The sequence below is a fragment of the Clinocottus analis genome, unplaced genomic scaffold (genome assembly GCF_023055335.1).
Source record: "Clinocottus analis isolate CAN_PGR_092001 unplaced genomic scaffold, fCliAna1.0.p SCAF_11, whole genome shotgun sequence".
NCBI lineage: Eukaryota > Metazoa > Chordata > Actinopteri > Perciformes > Cottidae > Clinocottus > Clinocottus analis.
This window is the reverse complement of record NW_027175832.1, coordinates 9,087,697-9,111,289: the sequence shown is the minus strand read 5'-3', so window position 1 is coordinate 9,111,289 and position 23,593 is coordinate 9,087,697. Positions and strand designations below refer to the sequence as shown.

At 40.6% G+C, this 23,593-nt stretch overlaps 2 protein-coding genes across 5 annotated transcripts; both read left to right on the top strand.

Annotated features, from left to right (window-relative positions):
- Positions 1-5,441: 5,441 nt before the first annotated feature.
- Positions 5,442-9,088, top strand: LOC137802091 (cAMP-dependent protein kinase inhibitor alpha-like). Of its 4 annotated transcripts, none has more exons than XM_068599682.1 (3): positions 5,442-5,548; positions 6,190-6,380; positions 7,273-9,088. In XM_068599682.1, the coding sequence occupies exons 2-3, from the start codon at positions 6,218-6,220 to the stop codon at positions 7,344-7,346; spliced, it is 237 nt and encodes a 78-aa protein (XP_068455783.1). In that variant the 5' UTR covers positions 5,442-5,548; positions 6,190-6,217; the 3' UTR covers positions 7,347-9,088. The 4 variants fall into 4 exon arrangements, with proteins under 4 accessions (XP_068455783.1, XP_068455774.1, XP_068455799.1 ...); XM_068599673.1 differs by having other exon boundaries at positions 6,156-6,380; XM_068599698.1 differs by lacking the exon at positions 5,442-5,548 and adding an exon at positions 5,555-5,728.
- Positions 9,089-9,659: 571 nt separating this feature from the next.
- On the top strand, positions 9,660-23,315 carry lyn (LYN proto-oncogene, Src family tyrosine kinase). The gene is made up of 13 exons (XM_068601964.1): positions 9,660-9,714; positions 13,888-14,024; positions 14,549-14,591; positions 15,962-16,067; positions 16,792-16,890; positions 17,348-17,451; positions 17,551-17,700; positions 17,887-18,039; positions 20,069-20,251; positions 21,151-21,227; positions 21,774-21,927; positions 22,381-22,512; positions 23,113-23,315. Exons 2-13 carry the CDS (start codon positions 13,893-13,895, stop codon positions 23,313-23,315), a joined length of 1,536 nt encoding a protein of 511 aa, XP_068458065.1. The 5' UTR covers positions 9,660-9,714; positions 13,888-13,892.
- Positions 23,316-23,593: the final 278 nt, after the last annotated feature.

The window sequence follows — 23,593 nt, the reverse complement described above, 5'->3', positions numbered from 1 at the left end:
GGTTCTTCTGCCTCCTCAACATATTCCACTCCATTCTGTGTCCCATTAACTCTGAACACCCTCCCCCTTGTTGATTAGGCGAGAAAAGAAGATATTACATATGCACAGACACATGCCAAATCAGGACAAAGCCTTTTCGAGAGAGAGCGAGAACACAAATGGAGGCAGGGAAAAAAATGAAAAAAGTTTGTAACCCAGTTGAACTGAGCTCTGCGTTTCCTCTGACTCGTTTCTATCTCTGGCTTTGTCTATATTTGTCTCTCTGTCGCTTCCCCCTTTGTCTGATACGTCTTTGTTCATTCTGTAAAGCAATTTTCCAAACGCCACATTCAGTGGTTCTAACGCAGACGGAAGAATCTGTGATTGTTGTTCAGATGAAACTTTGATATATGACTTTAAATATGCAAGCAACCGCTTGTACTTATGGAGTAACGGTGCACGGTGTTTATTTGTGTAAATGTATAGTGCTCATGTATTTCGTCCCCAATTTGCTCTCCTCACACTGTTCCTCGCAGTATATACTCCCTTTGAGCTATTCCTATCTAGAGCCCATCCTCTATGCTGCTCTAATGACCTGACATCTCCACGGGGGTCATTAAAGTTTCATCCGATCTCATCTAAAAAACTTGGAAGTCCCCTTTAGGCAAGGCACTTGTCTGCTCCAGTGGAGCTGCTCGGTGTCCTTCAGTTCAGGGAAATGTGGAGGTATATGCCGAGATGCTGCTTGCAGGCGACAGCACTCGCGTGTGTGAAGCACAATGCTGCGGTGAGACACACCCGCTCATTCAAACCTATGTTAACATGGGGTGATACATTGTCCCGCCGGACTTGGATCGACAGCGTCGGGTGAATGTTGCACCAGACGAGTGCGGTGATTATGTCGCTGCCCGCGTGGATGCTGATGCTGATGCTGCTGCGTGTCTGAGGCTTTTTTGAAACTGCCAACAGAGAGATGAACACAGCACCCACCAGCCGCACTGGTGCACGGTGATGTCATGCTTGAAAGAGAGAGAGAGAGAGAGAGAGAGAGAGAGAGAGAGGCTGTGAAGTCAGACAGAGATAATGAGTCACTTTACCCTTCATTATATACATATATTAATATATATATATATATATATATATATATATATATATATACATATATATATATATATATATATATATATATATACATACATTTCCATATATATACACATATCTATATGGAAATGGTTAAATAAACAATCTGTAATGTTTTAAAGCTTTAAATATTCCCATCTGTGATCTAAAAGGTTGGTTTAAAGACTCATTCAAACTTGCTATCAAGAGGTTCCTCCTCCTTTTATGTCTTAACTGACTTATAGGGACGACACTTTTTGACCTCGGTAGCAGCGTTGAGCCACGGCCTGCAATGTAATCATATGATCGAGGCAATTTTACGCCATTTCTCGCTTTAAAAGTGTTGGTCTCTGCCACTGACGGGCTCTGATGTAACCGTATGGCGTCTGGCATTATGGAAAGAGTCTCGCTCCAGGAGGAGCGTTGTTGTGAATATATATGAACGTTTTCAATGTCACGGGTGAATGTCTTTCTGAATTCGACATTGTGGGTGAGGTATTTGAATGATTTATTAGATTCAGAGTTCACTATGAAATAAAAGCTCTATGCAAATTGAAGAGCAGGCGATGGTGGCTCAGGGTCAGGGTCGCCCTTCAATCGGAGGGATCGGCGGGTTCGATCCCTGGCTCAGCTGTAATATATGTTGATGTGTCCTTGGGCCAAGGCACTTAACCCTCAAATTGCTCTCCAGTGTTTTCCCTCAACACTGAATCAATTTTTAAGAATCTTAGTCGATCAGACACAAAAACACAGAAGAGGGTTGGAAAAAAGCTAAGTTACCCTTTAAAATTGGACCTGGATAGTATACCTGGGTAATAGCGTGATCATGGGCCCTCGCATTGCTCTGGTTTAACTGAACATGCTCGTTATCTTGTGTTTGGCCACATTGGGATCAGAGGAGACAAGGCCAGACGGAGATCTGGTTACAACTGGAGCCAGGCAAGATGTGGCCGAATTAATGTTTCATGTATCTAAACATACTATTCTGTGTGTTTGACGGTTGACCATATTTTAATTTTAAGAGAAGTTGTCTGGTTGTATTGCAAGCTGAAGAAATAATGCTTACAAAGTGGAACAAGATATAGTCTTAGTCTGTAATTTAAAAACCTGTTTCTGAAAAGTAGCAGCAGGTCTCAGTCGCGTGTTTTAAATGTTGCCGATGTGATTTTGAATACTCTGCCAGACAAATCAAATAAAAACAAATGAATAAAATGTGCAGCTGCTGTACTTTAAGCCTTTAATCCATTCCAACTTCACATTCAAAACAGTAAACTATCTCATCAAAAGGGCTGCTCTTGTTTCCATAATTCAAATTGAAAGGAGTCAGATTAATGCAGAGATTATTTCTATTGTCTTTCTATTCACAGCTCGCCACGTTTTCTGTGGTGAATAAAACATGGCGTGTGCCTTCGCTCGGGTCTGAATCCTTTTCATAGACGCAGCGGGAAAAGAAACATCCTCCCTCTGAAGGTTAACCTTTCTTCAGAACAGAATCGACAGGAAGAATCTCTCGTCAGCTGCAGAGTGAAAACCCTAACGTTTACCGAAAGTACTGTGGGAGGACGCCGCGGGCTTCATTGATCCGCTCCAAGGAGGCATAATGAGACGTACAGGACCGTGAGCGCAGGATAGAGATCCTCCTTGAGTCAGATGAACGTCTTGTGTCCCCTGCTTTCCGAGCACCAGACATTTCATCCGTTTGTTCTTTGGCGGCATCAATCACACAATACAGTAGTGACACACCTGGATGAGAGCAACGCCTCTACCAATACATTATGTGGATTTCTCTGAGGGGGAGAGATTCAACAGGACTATTGAGGAGGGAGATCAATTGTAGATGAAGGAAATCAATTGCTGTCATGGCCGTCAAGGCAGGTGTCGTGGCCTCTGCTTCTCGTGACATCATTCTGATGGAACTGGTATCAACAATGTGGCCCAAAAAGCTGCTATTTTTAATGTAAGAGGTCACGAGCCAAAAGAGGTTGATTTGCTGTTTGCATTTAGGTTTTATTTGAAGTGAATCATTATTTTTTAAAGCAGAAATATCCACTAAACATGGCTTGATAATAATATTATTACACAGCACAGACATCCCTCAGAATGTGATCTTGTTTTAATGTCCTGTTGGTCGATTGATGTGATAACATCCAGATGACAGCAACTATTACAAAACATAGTTCAAACTGAAAATGCATCTGGAGTCTGGTCTATGGTCAAAAAAATTCAGGAAATCCATGAAAGAAATATGAGGGACAAATTATGAACTGAGAAAATCGTTAATTGAAATGTCTTAGGTTCATTGCTTCTTTTGTATCATATGTAATTTCCCATAATGCCTTCTTTTCGTTTCATACATCAGGGCTCTACAATGTACCACACAAATGGATTTATCGCACGTTATTACTCACTGGGATTAATCCCATAATATCCACATCTCTTGATAGTGTTACCTGCTTTGTAACTCATCCATCCCTCCAGTCACTTCCATCAGACTATATTTTAGGGTGATATAAGAATTGTTCACTGAAAACATTACAAGATCAAAAAACATATTTTTGACATATTTGTAAAACAAGATTTTTATAGCAAGAAGACTTAGTACAAACATATTTTTGTTATTTGAACAAAACGTTATAAAGAAAGTTAGTTTGCTGTGGTTGGTGCTGCTTGCTCCTCTTCTCCAGGGGGAGGCGGTGTAGGACAAACAAACACAACTGGCTTCTGAACGTTGTCATGGGAAAAATAATAAAAAGAAACAATGATGAAGCTGCTGTAACATGTAAAGACATTGTTGTTGTTATTGTCTCGGCTGTTTGTTGAACAGAGAAGTTGTTTGGCGTGTGACGTGTGGTGTCCCGAAAGGCAACTCAATCCTGTATTGGCCATCTTTAAGCTGTACTGAATCTTTCATTATTTCCATGAACTTTCTTCTATTGGCATTTCCTCTTTGTCATTATGGAACTTAGAGAAACAATAACAGTGCATGGTTTTGTAATATGACCCTTGGTGCAGCACAGAAGCAGGAGACTTGTTACAGGAAATAATGATTTCCAAAATGTACAGCATGGTCTGGTGTACAAGCAACATGCTGAATTCCAACTACAGAGGGGCTGTTTTCTAGTCAATCAATATTTCAAAATATACAATAAAAAAAACGCCCTTTTGTCCACTAAGACTGCCTTCTTATGTTGTATTGTATAAAGTATAGTTGCATAATCATATAGCGACAGGAAGTTTATTGACTGGAATAAAAATGTAAGTAATTTCTCTTATCCAAGCTGTTTTTTTTTCTCTTCTTCAATTTAGTGGCAGTGATCATTTGACATGCAGGTATTTTTTGCAAAATTGACAGTGGCGCCACTCTGTGGAATATAAAAAGCAGTGCAAATGATTATCCCTGGCATTATTTGGTGTCCAATCACAATATCACATTATCATAGAAGAGCAAAGACCCTCCACGCCAATGCACGGTTTCTCATTCAATTTAGAATGGGTATTTAATAGAGAGACACACTCAATCCTAAATCAAAACTGTGACCCACAACCTCATGTAAAGGTAATCATGAAGACAAAAGAATGTGCTCGTGAGCCCCCACTGCCTTACACTCTCAAACAATAGGTGATGAATTTACTCAAAACCGAGTGCGTATCATTTTTTATAACTCCATTCTCAGATACAATGTGTATTTTAGATGCTTTGCCATCCACTGCAGCACATGATGCTGTTGGTTATAAGTTCAGTAGCTCTAATAAGAATATGCATGTGCATAGAAGGTAATTATACTGTAAACACTAACTAAGAGTATGGAAATTACCTTTAGCTCTTTTTTTTGCCGCTTTCATGTGCTGTGGAGAATATAGGTTCTACGAGTTGAGAACAACTACTACTAACTACTGTTGTAGTTTGTATTATCATATTTTGCACATAATTACAATATAATTATTTAATTCAATAATTTAATTTGTCTGTCTTTAAATATCTTATTAATCTGTAATATTACTCGTTTTTTAGTTTTACTATAAAACCTATTATGGTACATGTTCTGAAATATGCTTGGCTTATAAATTGAGTGATGCCTTTCATGTGGTAATATTTATAACTATTTTATTGGTTCAAGGTTTTTATTCTTCCAGTCAACTGTCGGAGTTGATGATTATTAGATTTAATTATCAGACAAACCAAAAAATAGATCGTTATTCATCTGAGATTTACGAGATGACATGAATGCAGCATGCGCCTCTGGTGCTGGTGCTGCTCAGCGCGAGCGCTCTCCTCTCATCCTTTTGTGTCTCCTGTCCAATCGGCGCTCAGATGCGGCTCCGCGGCTGCTGATTGGCCGCGAAGGAGGAAAATGCCACGGCAATGGAGAACGGGACTGGGGACTTTTCAAAGCGCCCTACTGATGTGATGGATTTTAATGAAATAATTTCCACACATTCACTTGTCTTGGTACGTAGTGGCGAGGCCGTGAAATCGTTAACTACAGCGGCCCTGCTTCTCTACTTATTTATTTTTAGCTTCGCTTAGCTTGTTTTGTCGGCCTCGCTTTGATGTGACGTCGGGTCCTGAACGTTAAGTCACTCTATAAATGTAGCTTGTGGTTAACACCGGTCGAGTTGTCAAGTAAAGGTAAGACAAATGCTCAAACGGGACTTCGACGCCACCCAATTACTTCACAAGATATTATGGGATTGTAAATCGACTTGTGGTTCACTTCCACACCTGGTTCTTGATTTGTGGGCCTAGCTACGGGGATGTACAGCCTGGTTAGCAGGGGCTGGTTAGCCTACAGCAGGAAGCTGTGAAACTGTTCCGGTTTAATACGTGGGAGTAATTCAGTGAAGTCGAATGGCGAGTTAAAAGACAAATAGTGTGATGCTGTAACTGCCTTCTTGTGTTGTTGTTTTTTTAATCAGGGGGAGTGCTATTCAATGCACATGTATATGACACGTTACATCATAATGCCTTTCAAGCCCTGCGTCATAGTTATACACACAATTTGGAGAATTTAAAAATGCCACATTCATCTCTTTTTTTCCTGCACCGACTCCGACAGATGGAGCTGATCCCCCGGCTGCTTCTTCTTGTAGGTGCTGCTGTGTGAACAATGCACGAGCGATGTCTGATGTTGAGGCCACGTACGCAGACTTTATCGCCTCCGGCAGGACAGGACGCAGAAACGCCATGCATGACATCCTGCAGAGCCCCACAGACCCCGAGGGACGGGGGCTGCCTCTCACCCTGTCGCTGTCTCAGCTGCACATCAACGCGGGAGGGGGAGGTAAGCCTCCCGCTGATCATCTTGGAACGGAGTTTATGTTTTGAGGCATGTTTTGAAAAGCATTAGTAACTGCATGTGACGCCACTGATGAAACATGCATGACAACGTCTTCCATACATGTATGAAAGATGTTGTCTCCAGACCGTTTCCCACCAGGGGGATTTTAGAAACTGATGGTTCTCACTGAGAATCGGGCGTAAAGACCATCTAGGAAGTTGCTCTGTAATTTAAGCTTGGCGTGTTTTACAGTAAAAAAAAAATAGTAGAAGTAGAAAAAAAGCCAAAATTACAGTGAAAATATTTGCATCTGTAAGACAATGAGACACCCTGTTCTTTCAAGCTGTAGCAATAAAAGCATTTTTTCCCTCCTTCTTGAGTAACCAATGCTACAGAGTATATGCTCCAATGTAAAATACTCACATTTATGCGCAGTCATTTTATTACACTTGCATGGATAATGTTTCCATTTTATAGCGTTGACTGCAACAGGAAGGTTTTTTTTTTTCAGAGAAAATCCAGTAATAGACAAAATCAGGGTTATCTTTTATTGTCTGCACACCACTTGTGAACCGTAACATCCACAAAACATGTTTGGTAAACAACTAACCTTAGCTAAGATCAGCACTAAAGACAAAGTACGCCCAATGCTGGTGGGATTATTTATAGTTTTACAGAGTGTCTGGTAAATTGTGATGTAATGTTGCCAGATGCAAAAGTCAGTGGATCACCAGAGATATTACAATGTATCCTCTGGGGACCATGAACATTGCTGTCCTGAGAGCCACGTCACTACTTTAGCCCAGAGGCCCAGGGACAATAACAAAAACAAAAAACCCTGGCCTAAACCTATTAATATTTACGTCCTGTAAACTGTCCCCCCTGTCCTCGTCAGATGGAAACGACTCCGAGGACGGCCACAGCTCATCCTCCTCGGCCCGCAGGGAGATGGGGCAGAGGAACAGCTAACCAGCCGCGCACTCCTGCTAGCGGACGGGGAGCTGCGGAACAGATCCCAAGCGCCGTTGCGATGGAAGTCCGAAGGGGGCTGGTCACCGGAGGGTAGCGCTATCCGCTGGCCGATGTCGCCCACAGGCAGGGGCGCTGACCTCCACCTAAATTCACTGTTGCGGCGCTGTGCTGCGGATGTGATCTCTCATTCCTTTCAGGTCCTCCTGTGGCTCTGCTGTGCACTAGAATAACCAAGACTGTTGGCAGGGGTGTATTTCAGAGAGAGACAAACACGGCGCTCATGTACAGCTGATTTTACTTTCAGTCTTAGTTCCCCCAAACACACACAGGCTGGAGGGTGGGAACGCAAAGGTAGACTGAGACGCGCCAATGTAGCGGGTCAAAGTGGAAGTAGAATGTTTGTAGTGGTGCTGGTAGAGATTACATTGCCGGTTAATGGCTTGTGCTTCCTTTTAATAGACAAAACTGTAGAGAGAGTCGGCCCGCTCGGCTGTTCGTGAAGCTGGACAACGCAGGGAACAGAAACCGCTGGGGCTCGCGTTACTTTGTCCGCTAACAGCTGTTTTTTCCGCTGTTTCTGTCGGAAGTGATTGGTAAAAATACATCCTATGCTGTTGTAAAGCAGCAGACTTGTTTTATTGGTTTGACAGTCTTCTGTTGACCAACAATACCTAACAATATATTTACGGTGTGTACAGTATAGATGGTGTCTGTTCAATGACTCAGTGGTCAGAATGAGAAACGATGATATGGTCCGCTGTCTTTTAAAACGCTAATACTTATTTTTAAGAAACTTTTTACTAATGATGCCATCATAGTCACAACCTTAAAGGAGTAGTTTAATATTTTGGGAAACAGGCTTTTTGGCTTTTTGTGCCCAAAAGCCAGACGGGCACGATCAATGCCAATCCCACGTCTGCGCGTTAAATAATGTGAGTCAGCAGTATGGATAGCTTAGCTTGGAATTAAAAGGCTCGGGCCGATAAGTAGCAGAATTTACCCCCCATCCCTTCAAAAGGCACCCGGAAGGCCGGGATCGTCACTGCCAAGTCTTCGTGCTAAGCTTAGTTAAAAACTGTAAAGAGGTGTGGCATTAAAGTGTTGCGTTTGATTCTTCCTGACCTTTAACCCACAACCAACTACATGTAACTTAGTCATAGGTTTCCTAAAAAAGACAAGCTAAGCTAGTCTGCTAAGCTCGTCACGGACGTGACGGTGCCACAAATCTCGTCTCACTCCCGACAATAAGGCGAAAGAGTGCATTTCCCAAAATGTCAAACTTGTCCCTCAATGTGGATATGCAATACTCAGTAGAGCTTCCGTTAAAGCGTGACATGTTTGTGTGAAGGTTTTTATCTCTGACATCAAGCCTCAACTATTATCCTGTTCCTAATGATGGATCCATCCTATAATCTCCATTTGTAAAGACACGTTACGCATGCCCTGTATTTTGTTACTTTCTCCCCAGTTTTACTGAGTATAATCATACTTTAATACTGCAGCTCGATGATGACGATAATAGGGGAAATGGAAGACTTTTCTTTTTTTAGATCGTTTATTCAATCGAGTTGTGAACTGCCACATGATCGTAGCGGGGCTCACGCCCACTTCAGCGGCACCGTGTACACGCCGCCGTTCATGATTCAGCATGCATAAGTATAGCTGGTGCATGATTCTGCTCAATGTGTAGGTGTTTCTCCATCTACTACCATGTTTTCTACTCTGTGTCAAAACAAAATAAAAACCAGATGATGGTAAAAAAGCAAAGTTGTCATTTTGTACTTCTTACATTTGGCCAACAGGTGGCACTGTGGGGGAATTCATCTAACTGGATACCAGCTAGTATTTGCACCACTCAATTGTGGTAAATATTAAGCATTTATATATATTATGTTTATATGACCTTTGTTAACAAATTTAAAATGTGATGACCCATTAAAATCATAAATACTTTAATTTCCTCCAAGGGATTCTGTTTGTTCATCTTTAAAACTCTTCTCTACTTAAGCATTAACAAATGTATTGTTTTCTTCTGTAGAGACACAAAAGACCATCTGTCTACTGTGTCCCAGCGTGTGTGTGTGTGTGTGTGTGTGTTGCTGATTATGCAAACAATCATTAGACAATTGTACCAGGAAGTTTCAGAAAGAAAGAAAGAAAGAAAAAAAAATCCCCTTCCAGTTTGTCTAAGTTCCTCATTCTGGCGGACGAACATAACAGTCTCAGTCGACCGGCTGACCCACTTGGTCAAACCAGATCACCATCAACTTGTCTGTGTTAGTCTGATGATAAAAACTTCAAAAATCGGAAAAACTTCTTGGCAGTGGATGACTTGTTTCCTTTAGTGGGGGACACACTAAGAGAGGTAAGCACTATGTGAGGTGTGACTAACATCAGTCAGACACAATAGTAGAGTTGTAAAGATGTGAATGATTGACTCAAAGGGATTGTTTTGGTTGATTTATATATATATATATATATATATATATATATATATATATATATATATATATATGTATATGTATATTTTTTTTTTTTTCTTGAAACGTCTAGGATGTTTTTAAAAATTTTTTATGGAATTTTCAGTAAGTCAATTGCATGTAATAAGTACAGCTGGTTTAACTAAATTTAATATAAGTTGCAGGTGTGGATTTCGACCACTCCTTTCATTTCTCCACCAGACTTTGGCTCAGTCCCAATGCTCTAAGGAGGAAGTTTGTATGTTGGTTATAGCAGACCCATCTGTGTGTGTGTGTGTGTGTGTGTGTGTGTGTGTGTGTGTGTGTGTGTGTGTGTGTGTGTGTATGTGTGTGTGTGTGTGTGCACTCCTAATCTGTTCAGACCCTTCTGGTTTCCGGCTGTTTGCTGACTTGTCAAGTTAAAAAAAGGCTCTGAACTAATGAAGCACAAAACCAGTGACAAACTACCCAACTGCTCACATTGTTGGATTCAGACAAGTCAACAACGCATTCAGCCACAATTCTGGTTTAACCCAAACCCAGGTGTGTCTATTTTTCATTTGTCATTGAGTTGCGATGTCTTTAATATTTTTATTTTCCCTCTAACTCTTAACCACGCAATCTGTCGTAGATATCTTTGGGGAAAACCCTCACTTTTATTTGCATGCTATTACTCAAAACATCCAGGTGATTAGGAACTTAATTTTCTTAGTAGCAAAAGCAACATTATGGGGTCGACAAGGGTATATGTAGCTATTGGAGGTTTTAGTTCTTTTTGTAGCCTATTGAATGTAAAGGAAGCTTCTTAGCTCTCTTTACAGATGGCAATGTTAACAATGTTGTTTTTTTTCACTTATTATGTGAAATATCTTAGCGTCTGCTGAAGGGAATGGCACAAAATGTTGTGGTTCACAAACAATGACTCCTTTGGACTTTAATAACCCCCTAACCTGCATTAGAGTGTTACAATGAGCATCATGGCTTTTAAGTGAAACGTCAACTATTTTGTGCAGAGGCATTTATGTCCCGCTCACAATGAACGGCTAATGACTTTGGAAATCGCAAATGTTCCTCCCGTCGCCATCCTCAGGTTTAGATTATACATGTCCAGCAAACAGCTGCCACACTAATGGCAGCTGTTTGCTGTGTTAACGTCTGCATGTTAACACGCTAAGCTAATATGAACAAAACCATAATACTTGCTGAACATTACATTACATTACATGTCATTTAGCTGACGCTTTTATCCAAAGCGACTTACAATAAGTGCATTCAACCGTAAGTACGAAGTAGAAACAACAAGAATCAAGACAGAACAATTTCTCAAATAAAGTCAAACTACTAAGTGCTATCAGTAAGAGCCATCGAAGTGCTGCCTAAGTGCTGCTGTCATTGTCTTTATTCAAGGTATAGTCGAAAAAGATGAGTTTTTAGTTTACTGCGGAAGATGTAGACACTTTCTGCTGTCCTGGGGAGCTCATTCCACCATCGAGGAGCCAGGACTGCAATGAACATCAGCATGCTAGCGGTGTCGCATGTTAGCATGCTAACACTGACTAGGGTACACTCGGTGACAGACGCATTACAAGCTACCTCGATGTTTTGAAACAGTTTCCATTTCCTGGTTTCTAAGTAAGCGTGGTCATAAAATGCCACATGCCACATTTAGCATGAATAAAAGTTGCCTGATATGTTAAAGAATTCACGTCATACTTGAGTCAAATCAGTCCGGTTCTTCAGGACTGGCCCCGGGGCTCTTGCCTGCTGAAACCCTTTGAGGGCTTTACACATTTTTTGTTGCACGCGCTGCTATACCTCAAACCCGTGTCTGAAGCTTCATTTGCTGGTGAACAAAAGCGGGCCATAATTGTGGGGTAGCTGATACAAATGTGTGCTACCAAAGTGTCTTTTTAGCTGCCCTCAAGGCCAAAAAGCAACATGTTTTATTCTTAATAACAATGGGTTGTATGTAAACAATCACTGTGAGATCCATCGTCAACCTTCACACGTCTGTTGACTGCTGTTTTTATTTTTCCTTCGCTGGCCCACAGAACTAGTCAAGTGAGTTTCTGCTGTCTCCTGTTTGTGTTCACTCGGTCGTTTTTTCTGGAAAAGTAGCGACAGTGCTGTTTTCCTTCTTTTAGAAAACAGGTGTTCATTTGTGTCTGACATGAACTGCTGCTGTGACGCCTAAAAACTCCCTGCCTCAATGCATTAATACAGCTGATCCAACCTAACCTTTACATGTCAAACGTCCTCCCAGCACATCCTCATATAAGTACGTCAAACTGATAGAAGCAAATATTGTCATACTCTCATTTAGTTTAAACAACTGACATGTACAAACCTTATAAAATACATTTAGAGAAAGAGAAAAACAAAACCTAAATGGAAAAAAAAGAAAAGAATGAGGAAGTGAACTGTTCTGTGCAAAATCAAGAGCTGAATGAAACAAAGTGGTTCAATATTCTCAAATGGGTCCAAAGTTTGAGTCAATATGCCAGATTTTACCAGCAAAAGAAACAGAAGCTTCTTAAGCAAAAAAACTAAAACTAAAATCAGTTGGTCTGCATTGTTGAGCGCATCCTTATCACATTTCCTTTTAACATTTAACTATAAAATAAATGTATGAGCTTTAGCAAGGTGCATGTGTAGGTGTATGCTTCCCTTACAAATAGAGCTAAAAGTTGTTACATCTTCCTCTTTTACTCCCTTTAAAAGTTAAAGCAAAAAAAAATAAAGGCTACTGTAGAATATCACATATCAACACACTTCCACATCGCACTCCTTATATACAACGCACCTGCTCTGACTTACCAATGTTTATGACTAAGGAAACACCTCTGTAATAATATTAATAATAATTTTGTATATCTCTGCTTGTGTACAAATGGCATGGTGCATTACATTAGTGTGTGGGCTTCATGCTGGTGAGCAGTAAACATCCTGCAGCTTAAAGCCACAATAGAAAATAAATCCAGAAAACTTTTTTTTTTCAGAAATAGCATTTACTGCAGGCCTAAAACGAACACAATGAAATCACATTGGTCCAGAGGCAGTGTACAACCCAGGCAGATCTCCTGCCAATCACACACATAGGGCCAGACAGCCAGCAGAGTTACCAATTAACTCTGCTGGCTGTCATTTAAATTAAATTCAATTGATTCTGTTTTTTGGACTGTATGAGGAAGTTCCCACACAATGTATTTTCTTTAACTGCAAAGTATTTGCAAATTATACTTTTTTTTAGACAACAAGTTCTCTGTGTTAGATTTAACTGACACACCTGTTACACACCATACCCCAAGACCACTTTCTATGTATCCGTGTTTCTATTAAAATAAGGTGAGAAGCTCTCCACTCCTCATATATTAGGCTACCAACAGGCACTCACTCTCAACTACGCTTCAAACCATGACACCCTCGGTACCCCTCTAGGGACAGATATGCTTGTGTCAATATTCACTCGTTACATGCATACCTTGTGGCGGAAGAAGACAACTTGATCGGCTTAAGGCAACACAACCACTTGGTTTGGTTTAGGATAACAATTTGATTTGGGTTGAAAGAAGTACATAAAGTTAGGTATATTACATAACTCAATATTACTTGCCATTGACTGTTGGTTTCACACAGAAAACAAACAGTGGTCTCCTGAGTCAAAGTCCTGTGCAAGTCTATCCATGTCCATTAAGGCCTGCCTCAGGGCACAGCTTCATGTTAAACCCTCAAAACAGTCTTAGTTTGGGTAAGGTTTAGAAAAATATCTACGATGCCACGGGAGTGATATTGAAAGCCCTGACCGAGCTACACACATAGCTGGTATATGATAATTCTTTACCCTGGATGTAACGTCTGAATCTATTTCTCAGAGTCAATGTTTTCCTTTTTGAACGCACCAAGTAATGAAAAGGTAAATATATATATATATATATATATATATATATATATATATATATATATATATATATATATATATATATATATATATTTAGAGTGTTGTTTGCTCCAGCAGCTGTAAAATGTAAATGTGTAAACACTCCAGCTCACGCTTCGTTTTTCTCACCTCCCCCTGCAAGGCAGTATGGGATGTAATAATTCAACGCTGGGAGACTGTCTGAGAGGTGGTGTGGAGGGGAAGACCGGCCAGCAGACCGCACATACCGACCACACGCACTATGTCAGAGACCCCACCTCCAATACCAAAAGCAACATTGTAAGTAGCCGGACAGCTGCGCTGAGCGAAACCACAACCACATACTGATCCATGCTTTCTGATATCTACTGAGCAAAGTATCACCGTACAGATTTGAGCTCAGAGGTAAAATGTCACAGCAATAAAAATCCAGCTTGTTATGTTTTTTTTTGTATTTTATGTGCACTGGTGAATTATAAATTGAACTAATAAATAGTGAATTATAAATTGAACTAATGGAGAGTGTCGTGAAAGTGAGAACATTCAGTCAAAGAAGATACACCCTTTCTTCATAATTTGGAGAAATAATGACTCAGATATTTCCTAATGAGCAAAACTTCCCTTTCTCACATTTTCAGGAAGACAAGAATGTCTTCCTGAAAATGGTTGGGTGAATAAGTGAATAGACAGTTAGACAGACAGACAGACAGACACATTCATACATATAATATTATAACTATTGTGTTAGAAACAGCTTATGTCTATGTGAACATGAAACTTTCACACAGTTTCTGACCCTGAAGGCTTTTGGTCTGTCTTTGCAGGATAACTCCCTGTTACCTGGTCAGGTGTTCCAGAAGATGGAAGGTATGCCACATTCCTTCTCATGCGTGTTTCTTTTTTACTTTCTTTTGCAAAAGTATTGCAGTATTCAAGGGGTCGGAGTCAAAGTCTAATTTATTATACACACGTGTCTGAATGTAAAATGAAAGACTTGACTTGTCATCATTTCTGCCTTTGAGGTTATACTTCCCCAGCTTCATGTAAGAGATGGAGAACAAACTCCACCGTCCTCATTTCGTGCTAAACAATAAAGTTATTAAGCTGGACCTAATATGAGGCCTCAGTGAGTTGGCCTGGGTATCTTCCAAAGTTACGTTTATGATGCTACTGTAAGCGACATAGCATCATATAACGTTTTTTTTTAGCACTTAATAGCTGACTTAGGATCTGGAAACTATACTCTTTGATCATGTGGTCATTAATTTCTGCATAGAGTGCTACCAGATGAGCATTTTTACATTTCCAGCTACATCAGTCATTTTTTAAAAATCAGATTGTTTAATGTTCTACGATATAGAATACCTCAGTAGAGACGTTTCTCTGGAATTGTGGAGCTTTTATGTTTCTTAAAAATGGTGGTTGCTATCAAGTGGTTAAAGAGACGATAAAAGCTTAGTGGTGGTGACGAGAAGTCATGCTATAGTTGTGTGTTGCTAGTTCATAGCCTAGCGTTAGCCATGAATTCTGCCAATTGCATTTGCTGTTAAAAAAATCATAAAAGTGGTGCTATAATCAAAAATGCAATGGACAAAAATCCCAATTGGCTCTTTGTTGAGGGAACCAGCAAGCGCAAATACCTTCAGCAAAAAAAGTAGAAGTACACAAAAAACGGTAAGTTTTTACAGTAACAAAAATCAATGTAATCTGAAAATCATTTAATGTTAAAAAGGTTGTGACCTTTGTGGGCTACATGTTTCAGACGAGCTCAACGCAAACCAGTAGGCTTCTAGCAAAATGTTCACATCATGTGGAGCCCAAGATGAAAACATTGTACATTTTAATTATTAACTTAGAAAATATACACAAAGGTATTCTGGCTTGTGTAACTGATTTGCACTTAATAGTATATATATATATATATATATATATATATATATATATATATATATATATATATATATATATATATATATATATATATATATATATGTATTTAGAATGAGTAGTATTGTTGTAATTATATTATCTGTTGTGTTTTTCTGTCATCTTTAGTTGAGGCTGTCTGATACCTTATTTGTGGGTTTGTTCATCATCTTTAAACCTTTGTCTGACATTGCTTGCCCTAATTATCACCCACATTGCAAATTTCAGGTAGCAGCGTGCCTATTTGTTTTGGCGTGCAGTATTTAACGACGCTGATATCTTATTTCTTCTTCTGTTTCTTCTCCGTATAGAACAAAGTGGGGTCGGTAAAGTTGTGATCGGTCTTTACCCGTATGAAGCCGTGCATCCCGACGACTTAGGATTCAAGAAAGGAGAAAAGATGACAATCTTAGAGGAGTGAGTGTCCGACATCGGCGGTGGCCAATTCGACTTCGAGAAATGTTACTCACTCTTTATGTACCGCGGTGTGGGAAAGGGCGAGATTCCACACACGAACGACTTCGCGAGCCACGAAATGAAGCATTGTTTCAACTGCACAGGAAGAGACTGTCAGAGTCAGAGTCAGTGAAGATCAAACGTTCAAAACATACTTATGTAGATATTTTAGAAGTACTCGTTCAATAATGCCTTAGACATGAGACCGATGCATCAATTCCGCTGTACAGTCGGCTTCATATCATTAAAGTATTCAATAGAAACTTGACATCATCGACATATTACTGTCTGTAATCTGTAAATTACCAACAAATTGAACTGTTTTTTTAATAGTTTATTTAGTTTTTATCATTTTGTTATTGTTCATGACAATTTACAAGAAAAATGGAAACTATGACAGACACATCTTTTTTTCGAGGGGATATGCAGCAAATGGCCTCAAATGTGATTCATAGTGGGTATTCGGAGACAGCTGTGTTGGTCTGCTGCTGTCAGAGGGCCAACTTTTACTCGGGCCGACGCCTTCACCGTCTATATTTACATTCCTGCTAAAAATGAAACCTAACAGGGGAAATCAGGGTTTGAGTGGCTTGTCGAACACTTCCCTTTCTCTCTGAGAGAACGCACTGGCTCACAATCAAACAACAACAATACTTGGGCTCAGATAGATTTCTGTCCCCTGCAGACACGGGGAGTGGTGGAAGGCAAGGTCTCTGGCAACCAAGAAAGAAGGATTCATCCCGTGCAATTATGTCGCCCAAACGAATACAATGGAAACAGAGGAGTGAGTAATAAATTACTTTTTCCTTCTTCTCATTAAATGGAATTTTAAAAAGGATGTTTGATTCCAAACAACGCTTTGTTACCCGCTGACGGTTCTCATCCCAATGGCAATCGGGTTTTGTTGTGTCTGCTTAATTTTGAAGTTCCCTCCCTCCAGCGTCCTGTGGTTTCACCTTCTTGCCTTTTGTGTGCTTTCTGGCCTCCGTTGATCTTCTGCTTCCGGCCTGATTAGTTTCACCTTCTCTTGTCCCCAGACCTCCCACTTCCCAATTCGTCACTCCCTATGCACTCCTCCTCTGATCCTTCATTTGTTAGTTCTCGTCTGTCTAGTGGCAAAGCTTTGACACAGCCAACAAGTGCCAACAAGTGCCATTTACCAAAAATTGGGTTTGAAAGTCGCAATGAATGTCAAGAAATCTGCGCGTTTTGTGTATCCATGCTTCCCGCTTTCATTGCAGGTGGTTTTTCAAGGGCGTCACGAGAAAGGATGCGGAGAGGCAGCTGCTTGCGCCCGCCAACAAACCCGGCTCTTACCTCATCAGGGAAAGTGAAACACCAAAAGGTATAGGAATCACAACCTCCCCGGGAGAGACGGAGATGCATTTGACTTCTTCCTGCTTCCTCTTCAATTACTCTCTCTCACTCGCTGATGCTTCCGCAGGAAGCTACTCGTTGTCCATCAGAGACGTGGGCGCCCAGGGGACAGAATCGATCAAGCACTATAAGATCAGGATGATGGATGATGGCGGCTATTACATCTCTCCTAAAATCTCCTTCCCCGACATTGGCAGCTTGATCAAACACTACCGCAGTGAGTGCAGCCGTCGAACAACTTTTATTTTCAAAACTGTCACCCAAGCCCACTAATGTGTTTGGCATCGGTTGTTTTTTTTATTAGTTGCCTCAAGCCTGTGATGTTTTTTAATACCAAATTGAACTCCCAACTCAAGCATGCCTTAGACCTAAGTGTCTGTGTGTGTGAATGTGTGTGTTCCAGACAAAACGGACGGCCTGTGTCGTAAACTGGAACGTTCATGTGTGAAACCCAAAGCTCAGAAGCCGTGGGATAAAGATGCGTGGGAGATTTCTAAAGATTCTATCAGGATGGTGAGGAAACTCGGAGCCGGCCAGTTCGGAGACGTCTGGATGGGTGAGTAAAGAGTGGAGAGAAGGATAATTCTGTACAGTGCACACTTTCAGGAAGCGCCCACAGTAACTTCCTGCTTATGTTCGAAAGGCCTGAGCTTGCAGATGTGCTGAGCGTGGCAGTTCCGACAGATCAGTTGGACAACATCCAAAAGACGTATTGCCCAGACAGTCATCATTGCATATCTGCATGGGAGAAAAATTTGAAAGAGAATTTAAAATTATTCTTCTAATTTTGTATTTCGTAATAGTTTAAGATGCATTGTTGGAGGCGCTGGTCCACATGGGCCCCCGTGCCTGCATTGACAATATTTGCGCCCGTGAAAAGAGCCTGCATGGAATCCACATGTTGCTGTTGTCCTCAGGTGTTTCATGTAAACCATTACTTCTCTTCTGCTCAGACATCAGTATGTTTATCAAGAAGAGAAACTTGACTTTGCGTCAAAGTCAGATTTACTGAATATCGTATGACGCACGTTCTTAGAGCTGTGCAGACGGCTCAACAAATGACCGTTTATAGTCGCAGCTTTAAATATCCTGCAAGTGGCGCCTGGGTTTTGGGTGTCTGGCTCAGTCTTGTACGTCTGAGGATTTCTATATCCTTTGTCTCATTGCTGTGAATTCAGAGCTGCCAAGTGAACAACATGGGGAAGTTTCATTCCCCCCTAATTGAAACAAAAATGACTTCCTTCTTTTGTTACCTGTGAGCTGTGCCACTGAGTTTGGGCCAGAATAGAAAAAACGAGCTCAAATCTGTCCGTGAACGGCGTAAAGGCGTGAAGTCAGTGTCACTGGTTTTATCACTGAGTCTGAAGGGTCGTACCTTTAGAAGTGGTGGAGAGAACAGTGTAGACAGGGACTGGTTTCATGTACAAACTTTGCTGTGGCCCGATACAATTTTTAAGCACAATTGTGGCTGCAATTCTTTGGCGTGAGAGGGATGCGGTAACATAGTGTTGACAAAGAGGTGTGACGCTTGTGTTTTATATATCTGTGGGTAATTTCTGTAATCAGGTCTCTGTTTCATTTGTAATCATGATATTACTTGAAAACTGAATAAATACACAACTGAGTGGTTGTTGTTATTGAAAGGTTCTTTATTTTAAAAGCTACTAAATATGTAGTTCTGAAGGGAACTTTGACATCATCGAGGTTATTTGAAGTCTTGGTAGAGTCAAATTTGAGGTATTTGTTCTCTTCTCGTTAGAAAGTGATTTCTGACAAGACTAAGCTATAAAGTACTGGATTGTGGAGGTGGACTTTGTACTGCTTTTCCCCATTTTTGTCTCAGATTTAGAGAGACAGCGAATGTGATTAATGGCAGTGTCAAGCGTGTGGCAAGTCTGTGGCAAGCGTCAGCTAGGTATCAGGACAGAGACAAGTCTGTGCTTAGTCTGTGGCAGGCGTCAGTCAAGTGCCAGGAGAGCGGCAAGTGAACATCACTCGTTCGGCAAGCCTGGAATGTTAGTATAAATGTATTTTGCCGTCTCTTACTGACACGTTATGAAAGTCTACATGTGCAATTGTTGAATAAAGAAATAAAAAAGAAACAGCCCAGCTGAGTGGGTGGAGCCAATTTTATTAGAAACGCCTATTGTCGAGAAGACAGGTCAGCTGTTTGAAATTATATTTATGATTTTAGTGCGTCAACTGAGCTCCGTTCTCCGTATACATGCTGCGAGCAACATTGTTCTTCTTTTTTGTTTATCATTCATTTTATTTATGTATAATTTTGCTGTTTTTTAAACAAAAAGAAACAAAATACACTCTTTCCAAATATTACTTTTGTAGTCATTTACACAGCTAAAACTATTCATCAAAACGTTTTTAAACACAAGATCTTGTTTCAGATCATTAATGCTCCCCTACACAATTGCCTGTGCTGTGTAATGATGTTTTCAGCTGCTTTAAATCTACCACATAAAATACAGTGTTTCTTCATATGATTTTCCTTCTGTTTTTCTCACGCTCTTATATTTATAGCAACAATTTCGTTAAAAAAGAAGAACTAATGACACCCTCTTTCTCATCAGCTTCCTACAACAATTCCACCACAGTAGCGGTGAAGACGCTGAAGCCGGGCACCATGACGGTCGAGGCCTTCATGGACGAGGCTAACGTCATGAAGACGCTGCAGCACGACAGGCTGGTGCGGCTCTACGCCGTCGTCACCAAGACGTCCCCCATCTACATCATCACGGAATATATGTCAAACGGTGAGGGAGCTTTGTTCTTTAACACATACAACTTTTTTATCTGGAGCGCCTTCTAATATTCAATTCTAATATTCAGAAAAAAGCATCCTGCATTAAGAAATAAGTGCCGATGTCAGCAGCTTAGTATTGTGACATACAGCATTTATGTGAACTCACATTATTGATTGGACATATTTCACAGAGGACTGTACGGAAGCCCTGAGGGGCCAGTGAGAAACATTAAGTTAAGTCGGATACAAACTGTTTGTGTCCAATGTTTATGACTTATGAAGTGATGAAAGAAAGGGTTTTCAGGATAACATTTTTTTAAAAGTAAAAGATGAATCTGTTATAACAGGTGGAAACAAGATTTTGGCATTTAATTTTTTGTTTAATTTTTCTATTTTTGTTAGGTACATATATAATTTTTCTTTTTGTAATACTTATTGTGGCCACAAGAGGCGGAAGTGCACCACTATCTCATGTTCTAACAAAAATATGTCTTCTTACAGATGAGTTTTAGTTTCGCCATGCACTCTAAATACAAGGCATATACTTTGTGTGATGGCAAGGTGATAAGAGGAGAACTTTAGAAATCAGAAAAATTAACCAAGCTAAACCTTTTTCCCCACCTGTTTTACGGATGAAATAAATACAATTTAAGGACATTTGTAAAACTGATGAACCTGTTCTTGTTGTTATAAATCAGACTTAAAAGATGGATAAACAAAAAGAAAAAAATACATTCTCACTTCAACTTGACTTCCATACAATAACTACAAGGTTTACACAAAAAATAAATAATTGTTTTTCCGAAATGTGTTCTAAAAAAACTTTTGTAGACTAAAACTCTCAGCTAGCGTGTGCAGTACACAACTGTCAAGACACTGACTTTGTTCCTTGTTGTTCCGGGTCTTTAGGGAGCCTCCTTGACTTCCTAAAGAGCGATGCCGGATGCAGACTCCAGCTCCCAAAGCTCATAGATTTCTCAGCGCAGGTGATTTGCACTCTGACCACACCATGCTGCTCCCTCTCCCGATTGTGAAACCCAAAGTCACATCACTGTTTCCACAGGCGAGCTAAAAGGAGGAACCGTAACCGAAAGCAGGAATCTAACACTTTGCACGTTAATTATCCAACAATGAATACATAATAAACAAATTAGATGCTTCATTCTTTTTTTCCAGGAAATTATATAATTATTTGCAGGAAAAAAAAAAAGAAAATAATCGCAGAACTGTAAAATAAAGCTTTACTGTCATTTTAATTGTATATTTTTTGCCTCTGCACACTTGAAAAAGAGGACTCTTTCTAGTTGAGGATTTTTTAAATATAATTTAAGGTTGAATGAGTAATGAATCCATGTAGATTGTAAACTAAACTACGCTAAACTAAACTAAGCTAAGCTAAACTCAGCTAAGCTAAACTAAGCTAAGTAGCAAGCCCTGGGATGGAGTGAGAATATGAGAGAAAGACATGTCTGTGAGCTTTAGTAAAATGACAGACACTTTGACTAATTATTGAGGTTTGGTTTGGTTTGCAGATAGCGGAGGGCATGGCGTACATAGAGAAGAAGAACTACATCCACCGAGACCTCAGAGCAGCCAACGTCCTGGTGTCAGAGAGTCTGCTCTGTAAAATAGCTGATTTTGGACTGGCAAGAATCATCGAGGATGACGAATACTCTGCAAGAGAGGGTAAACTGTGTGTGTCTGTTTGTGTGTGTGCGGGGGAGTAGGCGGAGGGGGCGCGGGGTGGGGCGGGGGGGGTAAATAAAAATCCCCAACCAGACACCAATGACTTCAAACCACACACTGGGTCTATTTACTTCAACACTAACACCAGTCTAGATCACATTATAGTCTTGTGCGTCTTCGTCAAGAGACGAAACCTGATCAATCACTGATCTGGAACCAGGAGACATTTAAACTACAGTGAAAGAAAAATCATAAATAAACGCAAGTACACAAATAGGATTGGAATCTGCCGTTTCATATTGCGTCAAGGGTATGTCCGACATTTGCAGGATGAGTGTGTGATTTGCGTACAGTAGACATATTCTAATTGTCGTTTACTCTGTGTGTGTGTGTGTGTGTGTGTGTGTGTGTGTGTGTGTGTGTGTGTGTCTGTGTAACCGTGGACACACCCAGGAGCCAAATTCCCCATCAAGTGGACCGCTCCGGAAGCCATCAACTATGGCTCCTTCACCATCAAGTCAGACATGTGGTCCTTCGGAGTTCTGCTTTTCGAGATTATAACCTACGGGAAAGTCCCGTACCCAGGTGAGCGTTCAGCGGATTGTGTGTAACGTGTCATAATTATCACCACCATAAACTATTAACTAAAAACTGTGTATGTACGGCTTTGATCTGTCACTGGACTCATTTCAAGGGTCATATAGATAAGATAACCCTTTTATTAGTGCCACAGCAGAGGGAATGTGCATGAGCAGTAGCAGCAATGTAAACAGATTATCAATTGTTATCGTAAAAGTTGAGTTACAAGCCGCTACTATCTTTGGTGGGTGTCACCGCTGTATCAAGCCGGGGCTGGTCCCGCTACCTTCAGTGGTTGTCGGGGAAGAACTAGCGGGACCTAGTGAGTAGCTTTGGCAGGAAGCTAGCTGGGAACTAGCAGCAGCAGCAGCGCTAGTTGTCTACAGCGTGGAGCTAGTGTGGACACTCACCGAAGGTAGCTGCGGCTTGTAACCCGACTGTTATGGTACATGAAAAGTCATATCATGAAGGGTTTTGATGCAGGGCCTCTGCTCGATCACTAAGAAGTTACGAATCTCTACTGCCCTCTACTGGTGATCACGTGTGTGTGCACACTCAGTACTTAGTGTCCCTCTAAACACGTCTGGGGTATTCGCTCGTCCTCAGGCATGACCAAAACGGAGGTGATGTCCTCGGTGCAGCGCGGCTACCGGATGCCTCAGCCCGACAACTGTCCCGACGAGCTCTACGAGATCCTGACGTCGTGCTGGAAGCACAAGCCCGAGGACAGGCCCACCTTCGAGTACATGCAGAGCGTCCTGGACGACTTCTACACGGCCACAGAGGGGCAGTACCAGCAGCAGCCATAGAGAGTAAAGACATTCACTCCAGCTTATGTTTGGGGCTACTTTATGTGTTTTGTAAGATTTTGTATATATTCTATATGTTTACTTTATACAATGTATTTCTTTACTATTTACTGTTCAGATTATGCAGGATATGGATTAGTCCCAAGCCTAACTAATTCAAATATTTGCACCAAACACCAAACACATATATATACATATATATATATACATATATATACATATATATATATATATATATATATATATATATATATATATATATATATATATATATATAT